An 18,841-nucleotide genomic window follows, 5' to 3' on the forward strand; every position below is an offset into this window, starting at 1 on the left:
GGGAACCTGAACTGTTGGGGCTGATGAGTTCATGACAAAAACTGTCAGATATGTACTAAAGAATTTTGCATTATGGGAAAAAAGGAGAGAGGGAAAGCCTTCTCTTTGTCTTCACAATACATAGATTTGGGAGTCGTCTGCATACAGATGAGAATTGAACCCACTAGTGTTAAGATCATCAAGAAAGTATATACATACATACATACATACATACGTACATACACATACATAATCATTTCAATTGATTATTTATTTTTAGCATTCTTTTAATTCTCTCCCTCCATCCCACCCCTCCCCCACCCGCAGGGAAGGCAAGTATTGTGATATGAATTATACATGTGAAATCACGCGAAACATATTTCCATATCAGGCATATTTTTTAAAAAAGCAAGAAAAATGAAGTGAGAAAATTAGACTTCCATTTGCACTCGGAGTCCACCAGTTCTCTCTCTGGAGGTGGAGAGCATTTTTTCATCATGAGTCCTTTGAAACTTTGGAAGAGAGGATGAAGAAGAGTGGGAAGTCCCAAGGCCCCTGGGGCACTGACCTGCCGTCAGTGGGCTCTGATCAGATAGGGAAAGGAGGGAAAGCATTCATTAAGTACTTACCACAAGCCAATCATCGAACTAAGCCCTGGGGATAGAAACAGACAAACAAAGGCATTTTCTCACCTCCATGGGAAAACTACATGCCCGGAGGAAAGGTGGCCAGGAAGAGGTGCAGGGAAGGAAGGAAACAAACATTCGTTAAGCATCTACTATGAGTCAGGCACTTTATCAATATTATCTCATTTGATCCTCACAAGAGTCCTGGGAGGTAGGGGCTGTTATTTTCCCCATTTTACAGTTGAGGATAGTGAGGCAGTCACACAGCTAAGAAGTGTCTGAGGCTGGGTTTGAACTAAGGTCTTCCTGACTCCAGGCTCAGTGATCAATCCATTACAGTGCCTCCTAGTGGCTAGCAAATGAGGAGACTGTAGCAGCGGTGGCTGCAAAAGGAGATCATGCAATGAAATACGGCTAAAGCTTTCCTTACAGCTAGAGCTCATTCTACATGTGAGGAAACTAAGGCATCCCAGTGAAGTTCCCTGATTTGTCCGAGGTCACCCAGGACATATATATCAGGGGTTTGATTGGAACCTAGTGGAGGTGTAGATGCAGCCAGGTTTAGTGGTAGTGGGATGCCCTTGTGGACTGTTTTAGACTAAAGTGCTGCTGGCCCTGATTGGGATGTCAGAGCAGGCAGGGCCCTTAGGACACAGAATGTCAGGATCCTCAGCCGAGGACTACAGGTGGCTTTATGTCTCTGCTATGTTCCTATTAGGCCACAGGTTGGTCTTATCTTCACGGTCATTTTGTAAGCTATTTTCTGAAATTCACTGTTGATTTGTGTTCCAAAGGCTTCTCTAGGAATCACCTCCATGGAGGTGCTCCTGGATTTTGGGGCCTGGATTCATTTGCTTATCAAAGGTTTCAACATGGTTTTCTTTTTCCATAGAAACGTTTGGAAATGATGAGAAGAATGAAGGTTATATGTATTTTCTTTGTTCAAATATTCCTATTTTAGCTGGGTGGAAGATTCTGATATGAAACCTAATTTCTTTTGATTTTTGATAAGCTATGTTCTAGTCTTTTCGGTCTTTTCTCACATTCAGTGAATAATCCTGTGTAATTAAGATCAGAGTTCCTTGATAAGTGATATTTCATTTGTTTGCAAATCTTCACTTTATCAATGAAGGTCTAGAATTGACAGCAATGTGTCTGGATGCCTTGAACCTGGCATTTCCCTCTGGTGGTATCTGATGAATTCTATCACTCTATCATCTGTCCCCTGATCTTAATAGTTCTGAGAAATTTTCTTGTGGGCATAATGGCACTAGCACATGGAAGAGGTTAGGGAGCCTGCTTCTGGGAGATCTGTGATGAGGTGGAATTAAAGTGTCTTGGAGACACACCGGAGCAGGTGTAGACATTCTATGACTGGTTCAAGTCTGCTAACCATGTGGTGAAGGGAAGCCTTTTTGAGTGACTATGTAGCTGAAATTGTGGGTGATTTCAAAAAGGCACTAAAGACCATCGAAGCTTCAGAGATTCTGTTTGGCTCCTTGAAATAGGTTCTTTCATTTTAGGTGAAGGGAGAGCTGTGAACCAGCATCCCAATGTCTGTGTTCTGTAGCCAGTTCAGCATCGATGACCCAAGGAGCGAGGAATGACCTTTGAGACCCAGCTCAGCTAGGACGAGGACTCATCATCATCAGTGGCTGCATTTGGACATGAACTTGGTGGGATTGAGTAGGAACTGAGTTAAATTTGAGAGAACTAGGTGGGCTGGGAAGAGTGTGCCCCCAGGTACTGAGTAAAAATGTACCTTTGTGTTATATCTTCTCTGCAAATATCCCTCTGTAGAAGTTAATTGATGTTAATGGAATGGAGATGCTGATTACTGACATCTAACAGGGAGGGGAGAGGAAGAGGGAGACCACAACCAGGTAGGGTTCAGCTGATGGCAGCAAAGAAAGATTCCCACAGGGATACTGAGGGAAGATGGAGGTCTGAGTGTACTTTGGTAAGTGGGATTTCCTGAAAAATAAGTTGGACTCTTTTATTTGTGTTTTATTTTCACTCAACTCCTTGGCTATTTGCTAATCAGCCTAGCCTGGGCCAGCATCTCAGCCCAGGATGACTTAACCCTTTCCTACCTACCTAGAACTTCTGGTTGGGGACCTGCTGTACTGTGGGTGGCTGCCTCTGTTGCTCATTCTATCCAGGCCTGGGATCTGCTAGGCTTCATTTCACTCTAGCCACTTTGTTGCCTGTGGCTCAGCTTCTCCCAGAGTCCCACTTCTTAAACCATAATCAGATCCATTCTATCATTGTTCATGGAAAGAGTGGGTTAATCTTCTCCCCTGTGGCTCCACTCACTAAACCTGCAACTTTCAAACCAAAATATCCCTCCCTGCCCACCACTCCGCTTAGTGTGTCATTTCCCTCCATTAGAATGTAAGCTCCTGGAGGGCAAGAACTGTCTTTGCTTTTGTATTTGTATCCCCTACCTTAGCATAGTGTTTGGCCCTTAGTAAGAGGCAAGGAAAGCCTTTTGATTAATTCTAAGATGTAGGAATCTAATGATCCTGACCTTCCCTCTCAAGCTGTGTCTTCTAGTCCTGTCATGTTCATTTGGAAAGTTTTCCAGACTTCAGTTGTGTCATTTGACTCTAAATCGAGGGTCCTGGAGGCCTTTGATCTTGTTCTGCAGCACATTTTCTCCCTTTGGATGGTTTGATTGCCAGCCTCACACTTTCCTTTCTCCCTCTCCCAGTCCTTCCTATCATCCTGGTCTATTTCGTACCATGATGGACATCCGAAGACCTGGGTTCAAATCCTATCTCTGCTACGTAGTAGCTCTGTTGTTCTGGGCAAGTCATTAAACCTCTTTGAACCTCAGTTTCCCTGCCTGTAGTACCTACCTGATAGGGTTCCAACGCAGCTCATATTGTGAATTTTAAAGTACCGAGTAGTTTATGATGACGTTGACGATAATGGAATGTCGAATCTGCCTTCATTTCCTTTAAAGTTTATTAAAATCCAATTCTATGTGTCATGCTACATTCACCTTCATTTCGGGGCTGTTGTTGAACTAAGTTTGTTATTTTTCCTTCTAGCGACTTCTCTTGGTGACCTTTTAATCCATCATCTTGGTTCATTGTGCTGGAGGGCTTTCTTTTCTGCTTGCTCATTTCCTGGTCCTTTCCGCCTCCTTATCTGCGAGGAGATTTTCATTTGTGGTTTCTCGCTTGTTCCCATTCTTTTCTCCTTTTCTCCTTTTCCCCTTTTATTTATTTCTTCTGTGAAATTTGGGGTCATTGATCTCTATTCTTGCAGAGGATGTTGAGGTGCTGGGCTCTTATCTAGTCTCAAACTTCCTCATCTCCCGGAACTCCTTTCACAGCAATGGCTTTCTTAATTGCAAGAGGACAATGAATCTGTGATCCAGTACTGAGCATTGTAGATGTGAAAGAGTCCCAACTCAAATTCCTGAGCTCTTGGGGTCCTTAGGAATTGACTGAGGCCATGCTTTCCTAACCCTGCCACACCTGGGAAAGGAACTCTAGGCCACATGTGTCAGCTGTCCCTTTGGCAGAGGAGCTAGGCAGTGGGTAGTGGCAGAGAGGTGGGAAAGCCAAGGCAAGGGAGGCACTGGCCCTCAGGAATAAATCTGAGGGGTGCAGAACAGGTGGGAACCAGGCCTCCAGCTCAGAGCCAAAGGAGGTTGGCTGCTTGGTTGGCTGTTATCCTTCATTCTCAAAGAGGACCAAAATGACATCCCTCTGTTAGGGTCAAGGTCCAGTGTGCCCAACTGTGGCTGATCAGACCAATATGAGCTCAGAAGGCTCTATCACAGGCCAGGCACAAATAGTCCATGTGAACATTTGAGGTGGAGCTGTTTCTAAATTTGCGCATCTCGCATTTCTTTTGAGCTACTTCAGTTCTGCTTTGCTCATAGAACAGGTGGGAGATAGGCCTCCAGCTCAGAGCCCAAGGAGGTCACCAATAAGAGGAAAGTTTCATAGGTACCAGCATATTCATAGCAGCACAGGATGGGCAAGAAAGTGGCTGTCCATCTAGTGGGGACTGGCTGAATGAGATGAAAGGGATGGAGTGTGTCTGGGCTATAAGAAATGATGGATGTGAGGAGCACAGGGGCCTGGAAAGACTTGGGCTTGAACCAATCAGAGGAAAGGAAGCAGAGCCCAGAAAATGACAGACACAATGACTCTAACAACATTGAAGGGAAGACCAGCCACAAAACAGCCACAAAACAACTGAAGGTGAATTTTGCAAAATGATCCAGAAGCTGGGCCCCAAAGAAGAGACAGGAGAAGATAGTGACTACTCCCTCTCCTTGGTGGAGCTGTTGGGGCCGGGTGGACTAGTGCTCACATTTGCAGACTTTTTCAATATATCAATCCATTTTGCTGATTTTATTCTTTTCTTTCTTTTTTTTTGTTCAAAATGTTTGCTACATGGATTGCTCTTTGGGAGTGAGGGGGAAGGATACTGGAAGAAATTCTGATGATAAAAAAAAAAACAAAATAGCAAATGTTTCTTTAAAAAATTTAAAATTTTATTGTATTTAAAAATATAATAAAAATGACAATTCCACCTAAGCTAATTTACTTATTCAGTGCCATACCAATCAAACTACCAAAAATAATTTTATAGAGTTAGAAAAAATAATAACAAGATTCATTTGGAAGAACAAAAGGTCCAGAATATCAAGGGAACTAATGAAAAGAAATGCTAGGGAAGGTGGCCTAGCCATTCCAGATCTTAAATTGCATTATAAAGCAGCAACCATCAAAACTGCTTGGTACTGGCTAATAAATAGAGTGGTAGATCAGTGGAATAGGTTAAATATGCGAGACACAAAGACTCCAGCTTCTTTGAAAAAAAACTGCTGGGAAAACTGGAAAACAGTATGGCAGAAACTAGGCATAGACCAAAATCTCACACCATATACCAAAATAAAGTCAAAATGGGTTCATGATTTATTGTTTTATATATATATATATATATATATATATATATATATTTTATTCTTGGCATGATTATTTTATTTTATTTTATTTTCTTCCCTGTTAATTAATTTATTTTTTAATGGTAATTTTTATTTATTTATTTTTTTGTTTTCAACATTTACTTCCACAAGATTTTGAGTTCCAGATTTTCACCCCATCTCACCCCTCCCCCCACCCCAAGATGACATGCATTCTAAATACCCCTTCCCCTAGGATTTCTGTATCCTATTTCCTGTATTTCTTATTTCCCAGTTGCATGTGATAACATTTTTTTTAAACATGTGTTTTTAAAACTTTGGGTTCCAAATTTTCTCCCTTCCTCCCTCCTCACCCACCCTCATTGATAAGGCAAGTAACTAAATACAGGTTATATATGTGCAGTTATGCAAAACACTTCCATAGTAGACATGCTGTGAAAAACTAACTGTATTTCCCTTAATCCTATGCCACCCCCCCATTTATTCTATTCTTTCTTTTGACCCTGTCCCTCCTCAGAAGTACCTTTCCTGATCTGCTCTCCTCTCTATGATCCCCCTACTCTCTTGTCCCCTTCCCACCCCTATTTTGATGTAGGGTAAGACAGATTTCCACACCCAATTGAGTGTGTATGTTATTCCCTCCTTAAGTCAAATCCTACGAGAATAAGATTCACTCATTCCCTCTCACCTTCCCCCGTTTCCCCTCCACTGTAAGAGCCTTTTCTTTTCTGTTTTTTTTTTGTGGGATAATTTACCCCATTCTACCTCTCCCTTTCTCCTTCTCCTAGTATATTCCTCTCTCACTCCTTAATTTTATTCTCCAGATATGACCCCTTCATTTTCAACTCACCCTATGCCCTCTATCTATCTATATCTATATATATGTACATATAATTTTTTCCCCTCCAACTACCCTAATACTGGCAAAGGTCTCATGAGTTACAAATATCATCTTTCCATGCAGGAACGTAAACAGTTCAACCTTAATAAGTCTCTTATGATATTCTCTTTCCTATTTACCTCTTCATGTTCCACTCGAGTCTTGTATTTGAAAATCAAATTTTCTATTCAACTCTGGTCTTTTCATCAAGAATGCTTGAAAGTCCTCTATTTCACTGAATGACCATTTTTTCCCCTGCAGGATTATACTCAGTTTTGCTGGGTAGGTGATTCTTGGTTATAATCCTATCTCCTTTGCTCTCTGGAATATTATATTCCATGCCCTGTGGTCCCTTAATGTAGAAGCAGCTAAATCTTGTATTATCCTGATTGTGTTTCCACAATACTTGAATTGTTTCTTTCTGGCTGCTTGTAATATTTTCTCCTTGACCTGGGAACTCTGGAATTTGGCTACAATATTCCTAGGAGTTTTCCTTTGGGGATCTCTTTCAGGAGGAGATTGGTGGATTCTTTCAATTTCTATTTTGCCCTCTGGTTCTAAAATATCAGGACAGTTTCCCTTGATAATTTCTTGAAAGATGATGTCTAGGCTCTTTTTTTTGATCATGGCTTTCAAATAGTACAATAATTTTTAAATTCTCTCTCCTGGATCTATTTTCCAGGTCAGTTGTTTTTCCAATGAGATATTTCACATTGTTTTCTAATTTTTCATTCTTTTGGATTTGCTTTACAGTGTCTTGATTTCTCATAAAGTCACTAGCTTCCAATTGCTCTATTCTAATTTTTAAGGAAATATTTTCTTCAGTAATCTTTTGGACTTCCTTTTCTATTTGTCCAATTTTGCTCTTTAGGGTATTCTTCTCTTCATTGGCTTTTTGGACCTCTTTTGCCATTTGGGTTAGGCTATTTTTTAAGGTATTATTTTCTTCAGTATTTTTTTGGGTCTCCTTTAGCAAGCCGTTGACTTGTTTTTCATGATTTTCTTGCATCACTCTCAGTTTTTCCTCTGCTTTTCTTACTTGCTTCTCAAAATCCCCTTTGAGCTCTTCCAAGGCCTGGGACTGATTCATATTCTTCTTGGAGGCTTTGGATGTAGGAGCTTTGGCTTTGCTGTCTTCTTCTGGTTGTATGTTTTGATCTTCTTTGTCACCAAAGTAAGATAATATAGTCTGACTTTTTTTGCGCTGCTTACTCATGATCCCAGCCAATTACTTGAGTTTTAAACTCTTTGTTAAGGTAAAAGTCTGCTTCCAATGTGAAGAGTGTACTGTCCCAACCTTTGGGGGTTTGTACAGCTGTTTTCAGAGGTACTTCTAGGGACCTGTAAATTTTCAGTTCTTCCAAGGTGGTATGATAAGGGGCGAGGTGTTTTCTCTCCACCACCACAACAAGCTCCACCACACCAGCGTTCCTCCTCTCCCCAGGACCGCCCCTCAGAATTGTGACCCAGATCCAAGCAGCAGTAAAGCAAGAGATTCCTGCCTCAGCACTGGCAAAGAGATCCCTGCAATCCCCTTTTCATCAGCCACTTGATTCCCCCTCAGTCTGTGGGCTGGAAGCTCAGGAAAAAGCCGCAGCCCCGGGCTGTGCTTGGGACTTCCGACTGAGACCTAGCTCCTCTCTCACCGCAGTTACAGACTTTTCCCACTGACCTAAGTTGTCTTTGGTGTTCAGGGGTTGAGAAGTCTGGAAACCACCACAGCTGCCTGTGATTCAGTCCTCTGAGGCCTGCTCCAGGGTCGCTGCAGCCTTCGCACCCACGTCGAACTGCGCTCCTCTCCCCGCCCGGCACGATATACCTTTCTGATCAAACCATACAGGCTGTCTTTAGCTGGAAATTTGTTTCACTCTGTCTTTTTGTGGGTTCTGCTACTTTAGAATTTGTTTAGAGCCATTTTTTTAGGTATTTAGAGGGCTTTGGGAGACAGCTCAAGACAGTCACTGCTTTCCCTCCACCATCTGGTTCATGATTTAGATATAAAGGCTGATACTATAAGCAAACTGGGAGAGCAAGGAATAGTTTACCTATCAGATCTATGGAGAACAGAAGAATTCATGACCAAACAGGAGATAGAGAACATTATGAAAAGCAAAATGGATAATTTTGATTACGTTAAATTGAAAAGTTTTTGCACAAACAAAGCCAATGCAACTAAGATTAGAAGGAAGGTAGAAAATTGGGAAAGAATTTTTACAACCAGTGTCTCTGATAAGGGCCTCATTTCTAAATATATAGAGAATTAAGTCAAATTTATAAGAATACAAGACATTCCTCAATTGATAAATGGTCAAAGGATATGAACAGGCAGTTCTCAGATGAAGAAATTAAAGCCATCTATAGTCCTATGAAAAAATGCTCTAAATCACTATTGATTAGAGAAATGCAAATCAAGACAACTCTGAGGTACCATATCACACCTATCAGATTGGCCAACATGACAAAACAGGAAAATGATAAATGTTGGAGAACATGTGGGAAAATTGGAACACTAATGCATTGTTGGTGGAGTTGTGAAATGATCCAACCATTTTGGAGAGCAATTTGGAACTGTGCCCAAAGGGCTATAAAAATGTGCATACCCTTTGACCCAGCAATAGCACTTCTAGGGCTATATCCCAAAGAGATCATACAAATGGGAAAAGGACCCACATGTACAAAAATATTCATAGCAGCTCTTTTTGTGGTGGCCAAGAATTGGAAATTGAGAGGATGCCCATCCATTGGGGAATGGCTGAGCAAGTTGTGGTATATGAATGTAATGGAATACTATTGTGTTATAAGAAATGATGAGCAGGCAGACTTCAGAAAAACCTGGAAAGACTTGTATGGTCTGATGCTGAGTGAAGTAAGTAGAACCAAGAGAGTGTTGTACACAATAACAGCCATGTTGTTCAATGACTAATATTGATAAACTTAACCCTTCCTGGCAATACAAGGATCTAAGACATCTCCAGAGGCCTTGTGATGGAAAGTGCTATCCACATCCAAAGAAAGAACTATGGGAGTTGAATTGCTAATTTTTTTCCTCTTCTGTTGAGTTTTGTTTCCTGTTTCTGATGGTTCCTCCTATGGGTTTTAATTTTTACTTACAACATCACTAATGTGAAAATATGTTTAATATGAATGTAAATGTATAGCCTATATCAGATTGTGTGCCGTGTTGGGGAGGGTGGTGGGGAGGAAGGGGGAGAAAAATTTTAAACTCAAAAGCATGTGGAAGTGATTATTGATAAATCAAAATAAATTAATATAAAAATAAAAAAAATTTAAAACATGCCCTTATCATGCTTGCCCTTAGATAGAGGGAGCTCCATTTTCTATTCTCATCTTGGGCTCACAAGTAACTAGTTACAGTGCTAAGGAGAAGAGGACCCTGCTGTCTGCTTCTCCAATTTCCTCCCAATAGTCTGTGGGCCAACTCAGCTCCTTCCCCAAAGCCCATGGGCTCATTTTGGATACACAGTGGCAGCTCTACCATTGACTTGCTCTGTGGCCTTGCACAAGGTCCTTCCCCTCTCTGAGTCTGGTTGCCTTCTCTTGAACTCACCTCTAAGGTAATTTTCATCTCTAATATTCCATGAGTAGCTTAAAGGTAACCACAACACCAAGGCCAGGTGGTGAACACTGGGCCCCAACCCTGCAAGGTCAGTTGGTTAGAGGGTGGGAAAGCTGAAGAGAAGGCCTGCTGGGTGGTGACATCATCTCCCCTACAGGCAGGTGGCTCAGCTGAGCTGGTAGCTGTCTGGTATCTCTGACTGGTGACCATATGTGGTACCCCCAGCAGGAACACATGCAACAGGGGGCCTGGGGATAGTATGTAGAGAAATTAGGGCTAAACTGACTACCTACTACCTACTATCACTTCCCTACTCAGAAACCCTCAGCAATTGACTCTCTATTGTCAACATGCCTGGCATTTCAGGCCCTTCACAAGCTCTTGTCCCACCTTGTCTCCTATACAAACTTATCTCTTTATTGTCCCACAAGCTATGTGCCCTTCTAAGCCTTTGCCTTTGCCATTCCCCCCACCTAGGTTGCCCTCCTTCATCCTCTTCTTGTTTTAAGTCTGGCCCTTCCAGCAAAGGCCCAAGTCAAGGCCCATGGTCTCCAGAGTCTTCTCAGATTTCCCTAGACCATAGGCCTAGCTTAGTTTCCTCTGTCTTCCCCTGAGACTTCCTGTTTCCCCAAATGTTCTGAGGGCAGAAGCCATGCTTTATATGTGCCAGTGTGTCCCCATCAGGATACTTCTCCAATTTCCTCCCAACATGTTCCAACATGGCAACCCCCTCTGCACATACATACACACACACACACACACACACTCACATAGACGTGCACACATGTGTTCATGCATATGGAGATGCCTTGATGCTTAGGGAATGCTTGATGATGATGATGGAATCACCTGGGCCTGCTTGGTGGCTGAGGGCATCCTGGGAGGTCTTCTTCTTCTGCTCATAGTTCCCAAGGTAGACTCCAAGTAGGCCTTAAGCTGCCAAGCAATGGTTTCTCTCTCACCCCCATTTCCCTGCCCCTCTAGGGCTTGGGGGGAGAGGGGAAAGCACGGCTCCCTAACAAAGATCTAGATAGCACATCCAGGTGCCCAGGATGTCACACACACACACACACACACACACCCACCCACCCACACACACACACACACACACACACACACACACACACACCCCAGAAGAGACATTCCTGGACAGATACAAACACGGCCTCCGTGCTTGCTTGTAGAGGCAGCTAGCCAACATCCACATACATGCAGAGAAATGAGTGTTCTGGTGTGAGTGTGGGCAGCGGCCCAGCCTCAGGGACTCCTTTCAGGAGCAGTCTCCATGAACTATGCCTTCCTCTCTTCTACCCCAGCACTTCCTGGATCCTACCTCTGGCCCAGCCCCTCCCAGATGTCTTTCTCCATAGCTCAAGGTGAAGATAGAAGCTGTCACAATCCCCAGTGGGGTTACACCATGACAGGCAATGCTGAACTGGGTAAAAGAGCAGGTGGGAGGCAGGAACTTGGGGTGGCTGTGAATAAATCTATGCATATGTGCATGTGCGTGTGCCTGTGAGTCTGGGAGAGCCAAGACAGGGAGAGGAGACCTGTGGCTCCAGCTGGGGAGTAATCGGCACTGGATAGCCCTGGGCACCATGGGCTCCATCTCCAAAAAGGACCTGAAGACAGCATTGGAGGTCTTTGCCGTCTTCCAGTGGGCTCTGAGTGCCTTACTCATGGGTGAGTCCAGTGTAGGGCAGGGGCCGTGGCTCCCACTGTAGGTATGCATGCATGTATGGATGGAAGGATGTATGGATGTATATGTTTGTAGTGTGCTCTTGTCGGGGGGGGCATCCCTCAGGCAGGGCCAGTGGCTCACACCATGTAAGTACATGTTAGATCTATGGGGATGCCCATGTGTAGGGAGGTGGAGGTATGGGCAGTGGGGGTTCCTTTGGCAAAGACACCAACCAGTTACTGCCCAGCTCCATTGCAGTGGCCAGCAGCCAGGCCTGGAGGAGTAACCTGGGCCCGGCCCTGCAGAGAAACTTTGGAAGTTCCTGTTCCTCAGGACTTTACAAAGAGGAAGGCTTTCTCCCTGTTGAGGCCATTTAGGTGAGTGCTCCATGAGGAAGGGGTGTGCATTAGGTGGCTTGGTGAAAGCTTCTGAGATGGAGAGGCAGTGGGTAGGGCAGTGCACTTAGGGTTAGGAAGACCTGGGTTCAAATCCCACCTCAGACCCTTACTGGCTGAGTAACCTTGTGTGTAGTATTTCTCATACTTGATGGTCTAGCCATGTGGGCCTTCTCTCTGCCTCTATATACTATCAGTCACCAAGCATTTATTAAATGCTTACTCTGCACCAGATTTTGATAAGCGCCAGAGATCTCCCATCTCCCTGCCTTTGCCTGGTCTGTTCTACCCATGCTTCCCACCCCCCCGCCCCCAGTCTGGAGCATATTGTGGAGGATAGTAAATGCCAGGCTAAAGAACAGTATTTTATTCTGGAAGTAATAGGGAACCACTGAATGTTTTTGAACAGGGGAGTAATGAGGTCAGATGAGAACCAACTGTGGCATTGTCCGACTTTCTATTGGTACAGTCCAGGAGCTTTGGAGTCAAGGCCAAGGATTAGGCTGTCATTGTGCCCTTGGCCAAGTCTTTCCCTCTTCTTCGGCCTGGGTTCCTCTGCTGTAAAATGAGGAGCTTGACTTGGGTGATCTCTGAGTGGCCACTAAGCTCTAAGCCCTGTGATCTGCTAGCTTGTCTTTGCTGGGCTGACCTTCATTTCCTCAGTCTTCTGCATGGGTTGTGGCATCTCCCTCTAGAATTGGAATCTCCCATCTTCCTCTCCTCCCAGGTTTCCATATCCTTTTTGGCTATTGATCATTGAAGTGGCTCCAGGCTCTGATCAGGATATGGCTAGGGTTGGGTTCAATGAGGAAGGGAATAAGAACTAACATAAGGCCTACTGTGTGCCTGGCACTGTGCTAAGTGCTTATAATTATGATCTCATTTGATCCTCACAACGACCCTGGGAGGTAGGGGCTCTTATCCCCATTTTATAGTTGAGGAAACTGAGGTCAGCAGAGGATAAGTGACTTGTCCAGGGTTACCCAGCTAGGCTGGATTTGAACTCAGGTTTTTCTGACTGCAGGCCCAGTGCTTTCCTAGCTCTTTGGGAGGCCAAACTCCCAGACCCCATACCAAGTTTCACTAGGTATGTTCTAAATGTTGGGGTTGCTTTACTAACCATATTTTTTTCTGGCTAGGTCCTATCTGACACTTGGCCACTCAGACTCTGAGATCTTCCTCTGTTTCTTACCTTCTGTCTGACTTGTCCCTATGCTGCTACATTATATCACTTTGAATCCCAAGCTCTTTGATTCTGGCCCAAACTGAATGAGCCTGTGCTCTAGGCCTTCAGCCCACTTACCCAAATGGGAAAGCTACCCCTGAGGCTTGAGCTGGCCCCTGAAACTATTCCCACACAGAGTACCTCTGTCAGTACCCGCTGCTGAGTCACTAGCCTGGCAGAAGCCCCCTTGCTGCCCTCCAGCTGCCAGGTGGGTCCTTTGTGCCGTCAGAAGCTATCAGATGACTTTGACGGGTTTTCTGCTTTTTTAAATTAATTAATTTATTTTTAGTTTTCAACATTCACTTCCATAAGCTTTTGAGTTTTAAATTTTCTCCCTCTCGCTCCCCTCCCCTCTCCCCAAGATGATGTGCAATCTGATACATATACATTCTCTACATATCTCTACATATATATATATATTCATATTAAACCTATTTTCACATTAGTCATGTTGTAAAGAAGAATTAGGATCAATGGGAAGAATCACAAAAAAGAAGAAACAAAAGAAAACAGAAGGAAAAAAAAAGAGCAAATAGTCTGCTTCCACCTGCATTCCAACTCCATAGTTCTTTCTCTGGATGTGGATAGCATTTTCCATCATGAGTTTTTTTTGTTTGTTTGTTTTTGGTTTTTTTGTTTGCTTAGGCAATGGGGTTAAGTGACTTGCCCAGGGTCACATAGCTAGTAAGTGTTATGTGTCTGAGGCTGGATTTGAACTCAGGTCCTCCTGAAACTAGGGCTGGTGCTCCATCCACTGCACCACCTAGCTGCCCTGCAGTTCTTTTGAGAACTGTTTGTTCATATAGTTTGACCACTTATCTATTGGAGAATGACTTACTTACACACACGCCCACACACACACACACTCACACACAAAATACCACACAAAAAAACCAGAAAAAAACCACAAAAAAACACAAAAAAATCAAAAACTCACACACAAAAGAACTGCTACAGAGACTGGGATAGGGAGTTCATTAGGGAGGTGCGAGGCCCCAGTTGAGATTAGGCAATACACATTTGTAACGGACCCAGTCAGCCTAGTTTGAGGATTTTTTTTCTAGCTTTGTTCAGCAGCATGTGAGTAAAAGCAAAGACAGCCAATAATGGGAGTGATCCAAGGTTGAGGCTTGGCAGGGCAAGACAGGTGAAAAAAAGAGATCAAGAGACTTGAGAAGAGGACAGTGTAGAATTGAGCTGATTCCCCAATGGGTCAAGATGGGGAAAAGAAGAGACTAGAGCCAGTGCTGGGGTGATGATCTGAGAAAGAGGGAAGAGGCGGAGGTGCTGGAGGTCTCGGTGAACATGAAGAACAAGGTTAGGGGTTGTGGTGGGGTGCAGTGGGGGTGTCGTGATCAGACCTCTATTTTAGGAATATCCCTGTAGTGCCTGAATGGAGGATGGACTGGAGTGGGGGGGAGACTTGAGGCAGGCAGCCCCCTGGCAGCTATGGCAATAGCCGGGGCATAAGGTGATGAGGCCCTGCAGAGGGGGGTGGCGGCGTCAGAGGAGAGAAGGGGGCATATTGGAGAAATGTTACACAGGTGAAGTTGACAGGCCTTGCCAGCAGCTTGTATTATGGAGCTGAGCCAGAACGAGGAGTCCAGGAAAACTCTTTGGTTGCAAGCCTGGGGGACTGGGAGAAAGGTGCTGCTTGCTGTGGTAACAGCAAATGTAAGGGAAAGAGGGTTTAGGAGAAAGATGAGTTCCCTTTTGGACATATTGAGTCTCAGCTGTCTACTGGACCTCCAGTTTGAGGTGTGTGAAAGGCAGTTGGAGATGCAAGGTTGGCAGTCAGGAGAGAGATGGGGGCAGGAAAGGTAGAATTGAGAATCGTCAGAATAAATATGGTAATTCAGGTCATGGGCATTGATGAGATCACCAAGTGAAGTAGAGAATGGAATTTCAAAGAAAGATTCCCTCTTGGTCTGGACCTGTGATTTTCTCAGCACAGGATACTCTCGGCACCAATGCAGATCAGTAACTGTTCTGTAGTTTATAAAGGCAGAATCGAGATTCAGATTTGGACATTCTCTGCAGAGAGATGATAATGGCCCTTGAGGGAGGTCATTGGATGGTTAAAGGAGAGAGGGTAGAGAAAGAGGAGAGGGCCCTTGAGGGACAGCCACTCTTGGGCAGAAGATGGATTCTGATCCCCTCCCCCCCTTGAAGAAAGTAAAAAGGTCAGGTAGACATATAAGAGAAACAGGAGAGAGCAGAGTCCAGGAAGTCAGTGGAGGGAAGAGGCTTCAGGAGGAGGGAACAGTGAGCAGAGTCCGAAGTAAGTATCCAAGTAAGATGAAGCCTTAGAAAAAGCCATCAGATTTAGTAATTAAGAGCTTGCTGGCGACCTTGGAAAGAATAGTTTTTGTAAAGTGCTGGGCTTAGAAGCCAGACTGTGAGGGGCTGGAGAGTGAGTGGGTGGTGAATGTGGTGAATTAGAGAAGGCAGGAAGAGCTTGAGGGCCTGACGGGACCAAGGAAATGTTTTTTAAGAATGGTGTGACTGGGGGCAGCTAGGTGGCGCAGTGGATAGAGCACCGGCCCTGAAGTCAGGAGGACCTGAGTTCAAATCCGACCTCAGACCAAACACTTGACACTTACTAGCTGTGTGATCCTGGGCAAGTCACTTAATCCCAATTGCCTAAAAATTAAAAAAAAAAATTAGACTGGTGTGCATGTCAGCATCCCTGGAAAGAGCAGAGATGAGGGAGCAAGAGGGAATGAGTGATGGGAAGAGCTTCCAGAGAAGATGAGAGGGGATGGGACCATGGTGCCAAGTAGACAGGTTAGCCCTTGGTGAGCAGAAGGGTTCTGGTATCGTTTGAAACTGGAACAATTGGGGAGAAGATGAGTGAACCGTAGAAGGCTTTGTAACGTGCAAAGAGAGGGGAGGGGGCTAATTGCTGATGGCCTCGATTTTTCTCAGTAAAGTGAGAGGTGAGGTTATCTGGGGAGAAAGGGGTAGGTAGGGGTGGAGTTGAGGGTTCAGGAGAGGGGGAGGCTAGAATAGTGGCTGGGAGAATTGTTGAGGAATCAAGCAGAGATGTTTGTTTGTAATGGATCGCCATGCAGAAATGAGGGCTTAGCTGAAGTTAGATAATAAGAATTTGCAGTGGACCCAGTCAAAATGGTTTTGTGACTTCTCTGGAATAGGAGCGTAGCAGGGGGATGAGGAATAGTGACCTGAGGTGGAGCTTAATAAATGCTTATTGACTGATTAGCAGGGAATGAATAGCTGAAGGATAAGGGCTCAGAGAATTCAAAGATAAAGGAGAGTCCCTTTTTGCCCATTCAGTTTTATTCCATTTTCAGTTGCAAATTCTCTCCCTCTGCCCCCTCTCCCTCACCCGTTGTGAAGGCAAAAAATAGAAAACCTATTACAAATGTGAAGTCATACCGAACAGTTTTCCATGTTATCCATATTTTTAAAAAAAGCCAGAAAAAGAAAGAACAAGGAAAAAAGAAAGAAAGAACAGAAAATATGCTTCAGTCTGCCCTCTGAGTCCATCAGCTGGAGGTGGATAAGCTTTTTTTTTGTCATGAGTCCTTTGGAACTGTGACTGGTCAATGTGGTGATCTGAGTTCCTAAGTCTTTCACAGTTGATAATCTTGACAATTCTGTTGCTATTGTAGAACTTGTTCTGGTTCAGCTCAATTCACTTTGCATCAGTTCATACAAGTCTTCCCAGGTTTTTCTGAACCCATCCCCTTCTTACAGCACAATAGTATTCCATTATATTCATACACTAGAACTTGTTAAACCATTTCCCAATTGATTGGCATTCCCTTCCTTTCCAGTTCTTTGCTATTATACAAAGAGCTGCTCTAAATCTTTTCATACATATGTGTCCTTTTCCTCTTTCCTTGATCTCTTTGGGGCATAAGGTAGTACTGTTGCTGGGTCAAAGGGTATGCATAATTTAGTACCTTTGGGGCAAAGTACCAAAGTGCTTTCCAAGATGTTTAGATGAGTTCTCAGTCCACCAATAGTGCATTAGCATACCTGTTTTCCCACAGCCCCTCTAGCATTTGTCATTTTCCTTTTCTGTCATCTTAGCCAAGCTGATGGGTATGAGGTGATATCTCAAAGTTGTTTTAATTTGCATTCCTCTAATTATTAGTGATCTAGAGCATTTTCCCATAGGACTATAGGAGGGTACCTTGTTGAACTTGTCAATGCTAGGATTTGTCAAGGCTGGGAAAGAAGGAAAGTGAGTCTAGGCCAGGCATGATGACCTGGGAGGAAATGGCGGCGGGGGGGGGGGTGTTTCCTGCTGCCTTCCCCTCTCCACTCTGTTCTCCACAAGTGCCAAAATAATCTTAAAGTTCAGGTCTTACCATGTTCCTACCGTGCTCAGCAGGTTTCAGTGACTCCCTATTACATTTAGGACAAAGGACCAAACTCTTCTGTTTGTGTTTAAGGCTCCTCCCAATCTGGCTATAGCCTCCCTTTGTGGCTTTCTTATAGGTGACTCCCCAGCCTGCCGTGCATGCAGCCTGTGTCATTGCAGGCAGTCTGGCCTTATTGGTGCTCCCTGAACTTCCTTTTACAGGCCCTGAAGGCGCTTCTGCTCGGGAGCATCCTGAGCACAGGGGCCCCTTGGGTTAGGAAACTTTCCCCGACCCACCTGGGGCCATACTTCCTCTCAGCCAAGCTCTTGTCCTGTGAGGACTGGGCTAGGTATTTGTTTTCCTCTTGGCATCTCCAGCTCCTAGCACGGGGCCTTAAACCTAGTGGAGACATCGTAACTGGTGTTTGAATTGGACCAATTGATTGAGGGATGAGAAGAGGGCTGGAGGCCAAAGGGCAGGTGGAAGAACAGGGAGGCAGGGACTCCCACACACCTCTGAACTCTGTCTGGAACGTGAGAATCCTGATGTTTCCGGAGCTTGGGGAGTCTTGGGGGGGGGTGGCCCTTCCCTCAGTCAGGGACTTTTCCAGTTTCCCTTCCCTTTCCCCACCATCAGCAAACCAGGTCTTTTCTCAGCCCGTAGGTGTCCCCAACAATTTGCCTGCTTTTAGCTCTTTCTCCTGTTACCTTTCCCCAAATACTGCTTGCAATGTCCTAGGGGGAGAGGGTGAGGGCCTCACCTCCTCCCGGGGGCTTCCCTGGAGGTGGGTCTGTTAAGTCACAAAGGAATTGGTGCTGTGAAAGGAGAAGGCCAGGGAGCAGAAGACCCAGATCTTGTCTTCACCCTCAGCCTCCAAGGATGGAGGGGGAAGAGGACTGGGGAATTGTCGGGCCGATGTATCGGAGGATGAATATGCACCTTGGAGTAGGTCTGGGTGAGCAAGACCCTGGATTAGCTGGGGTGGGAGGAACTGTTTTGGAGGCAGAAAAATGGGGTTCGAATCTTGAATTTTGGCTACCCACTAGCTTGGATAGGCTACTGCATTCCTCCGGGCCACAATTTCCACAAACACATTCTCTGTTCTAAAGTCCCTTCCCAGTTCTGACATTATGGTTTAAGGTTCCCCACTCCCTCTCCTCAGCTCTGCCATTATGTGTTCTAAGGTTCCCCAC

The 18,841-nt window shown here is 44.6% G+C and overlaps 1 protein-coding gene across 4 annotated transcripts in view; it reads left to right on the forward strand.

Moving 5' to 3' along the window:
• AWAT2 (acyl-CoA wax alcohol acyltransferase 2) overlaps positions 1 to 18,841 on the forward strand; it is a 60,572-nt gene that overhangs the window by 35,096 nt on the left and 6,635 nt on the right. The window contains exon 1 of one of the 4 annotated variants that reach the window (XM_027836726.1): positions 11,398 to 11,452. The exons of 2 other annotated variants lie outside the window; for them this stretch is intronic. In XM_027836726.1, coding sequence (XP_027692527.1) covers positions 11,431 to 11,452 — 22 coding nt within the window. In that variant the 5' untranslated portion in view covers positions 11,398 to 11,430. Of the gene's footprint in view, positions 1 to 11,397; positions 11,453 to 11,611; positions 11,697 to 18,841 lie in introns of those variants that run through there. One more of the 4 variants, XM_027836723.1, reaches the window with a different exon arrangement.

The sequence above is a fragment of the Vombatus ursinus genome, unplaced genomic scaffold, assembly GCF_900497805.2.
Source record: "Vombatus ursinus unplaced genomic scaffold, bare-nosed wombat genome assembly UNPS02014819.1, whole genome shotgun sequence".
Lineage (NCBI taxonomy): Eukaryota > Metazoa > Chordata > Mammalia > Diprotodontia > Vombatidae > Vombatus > Vombatus ursinus.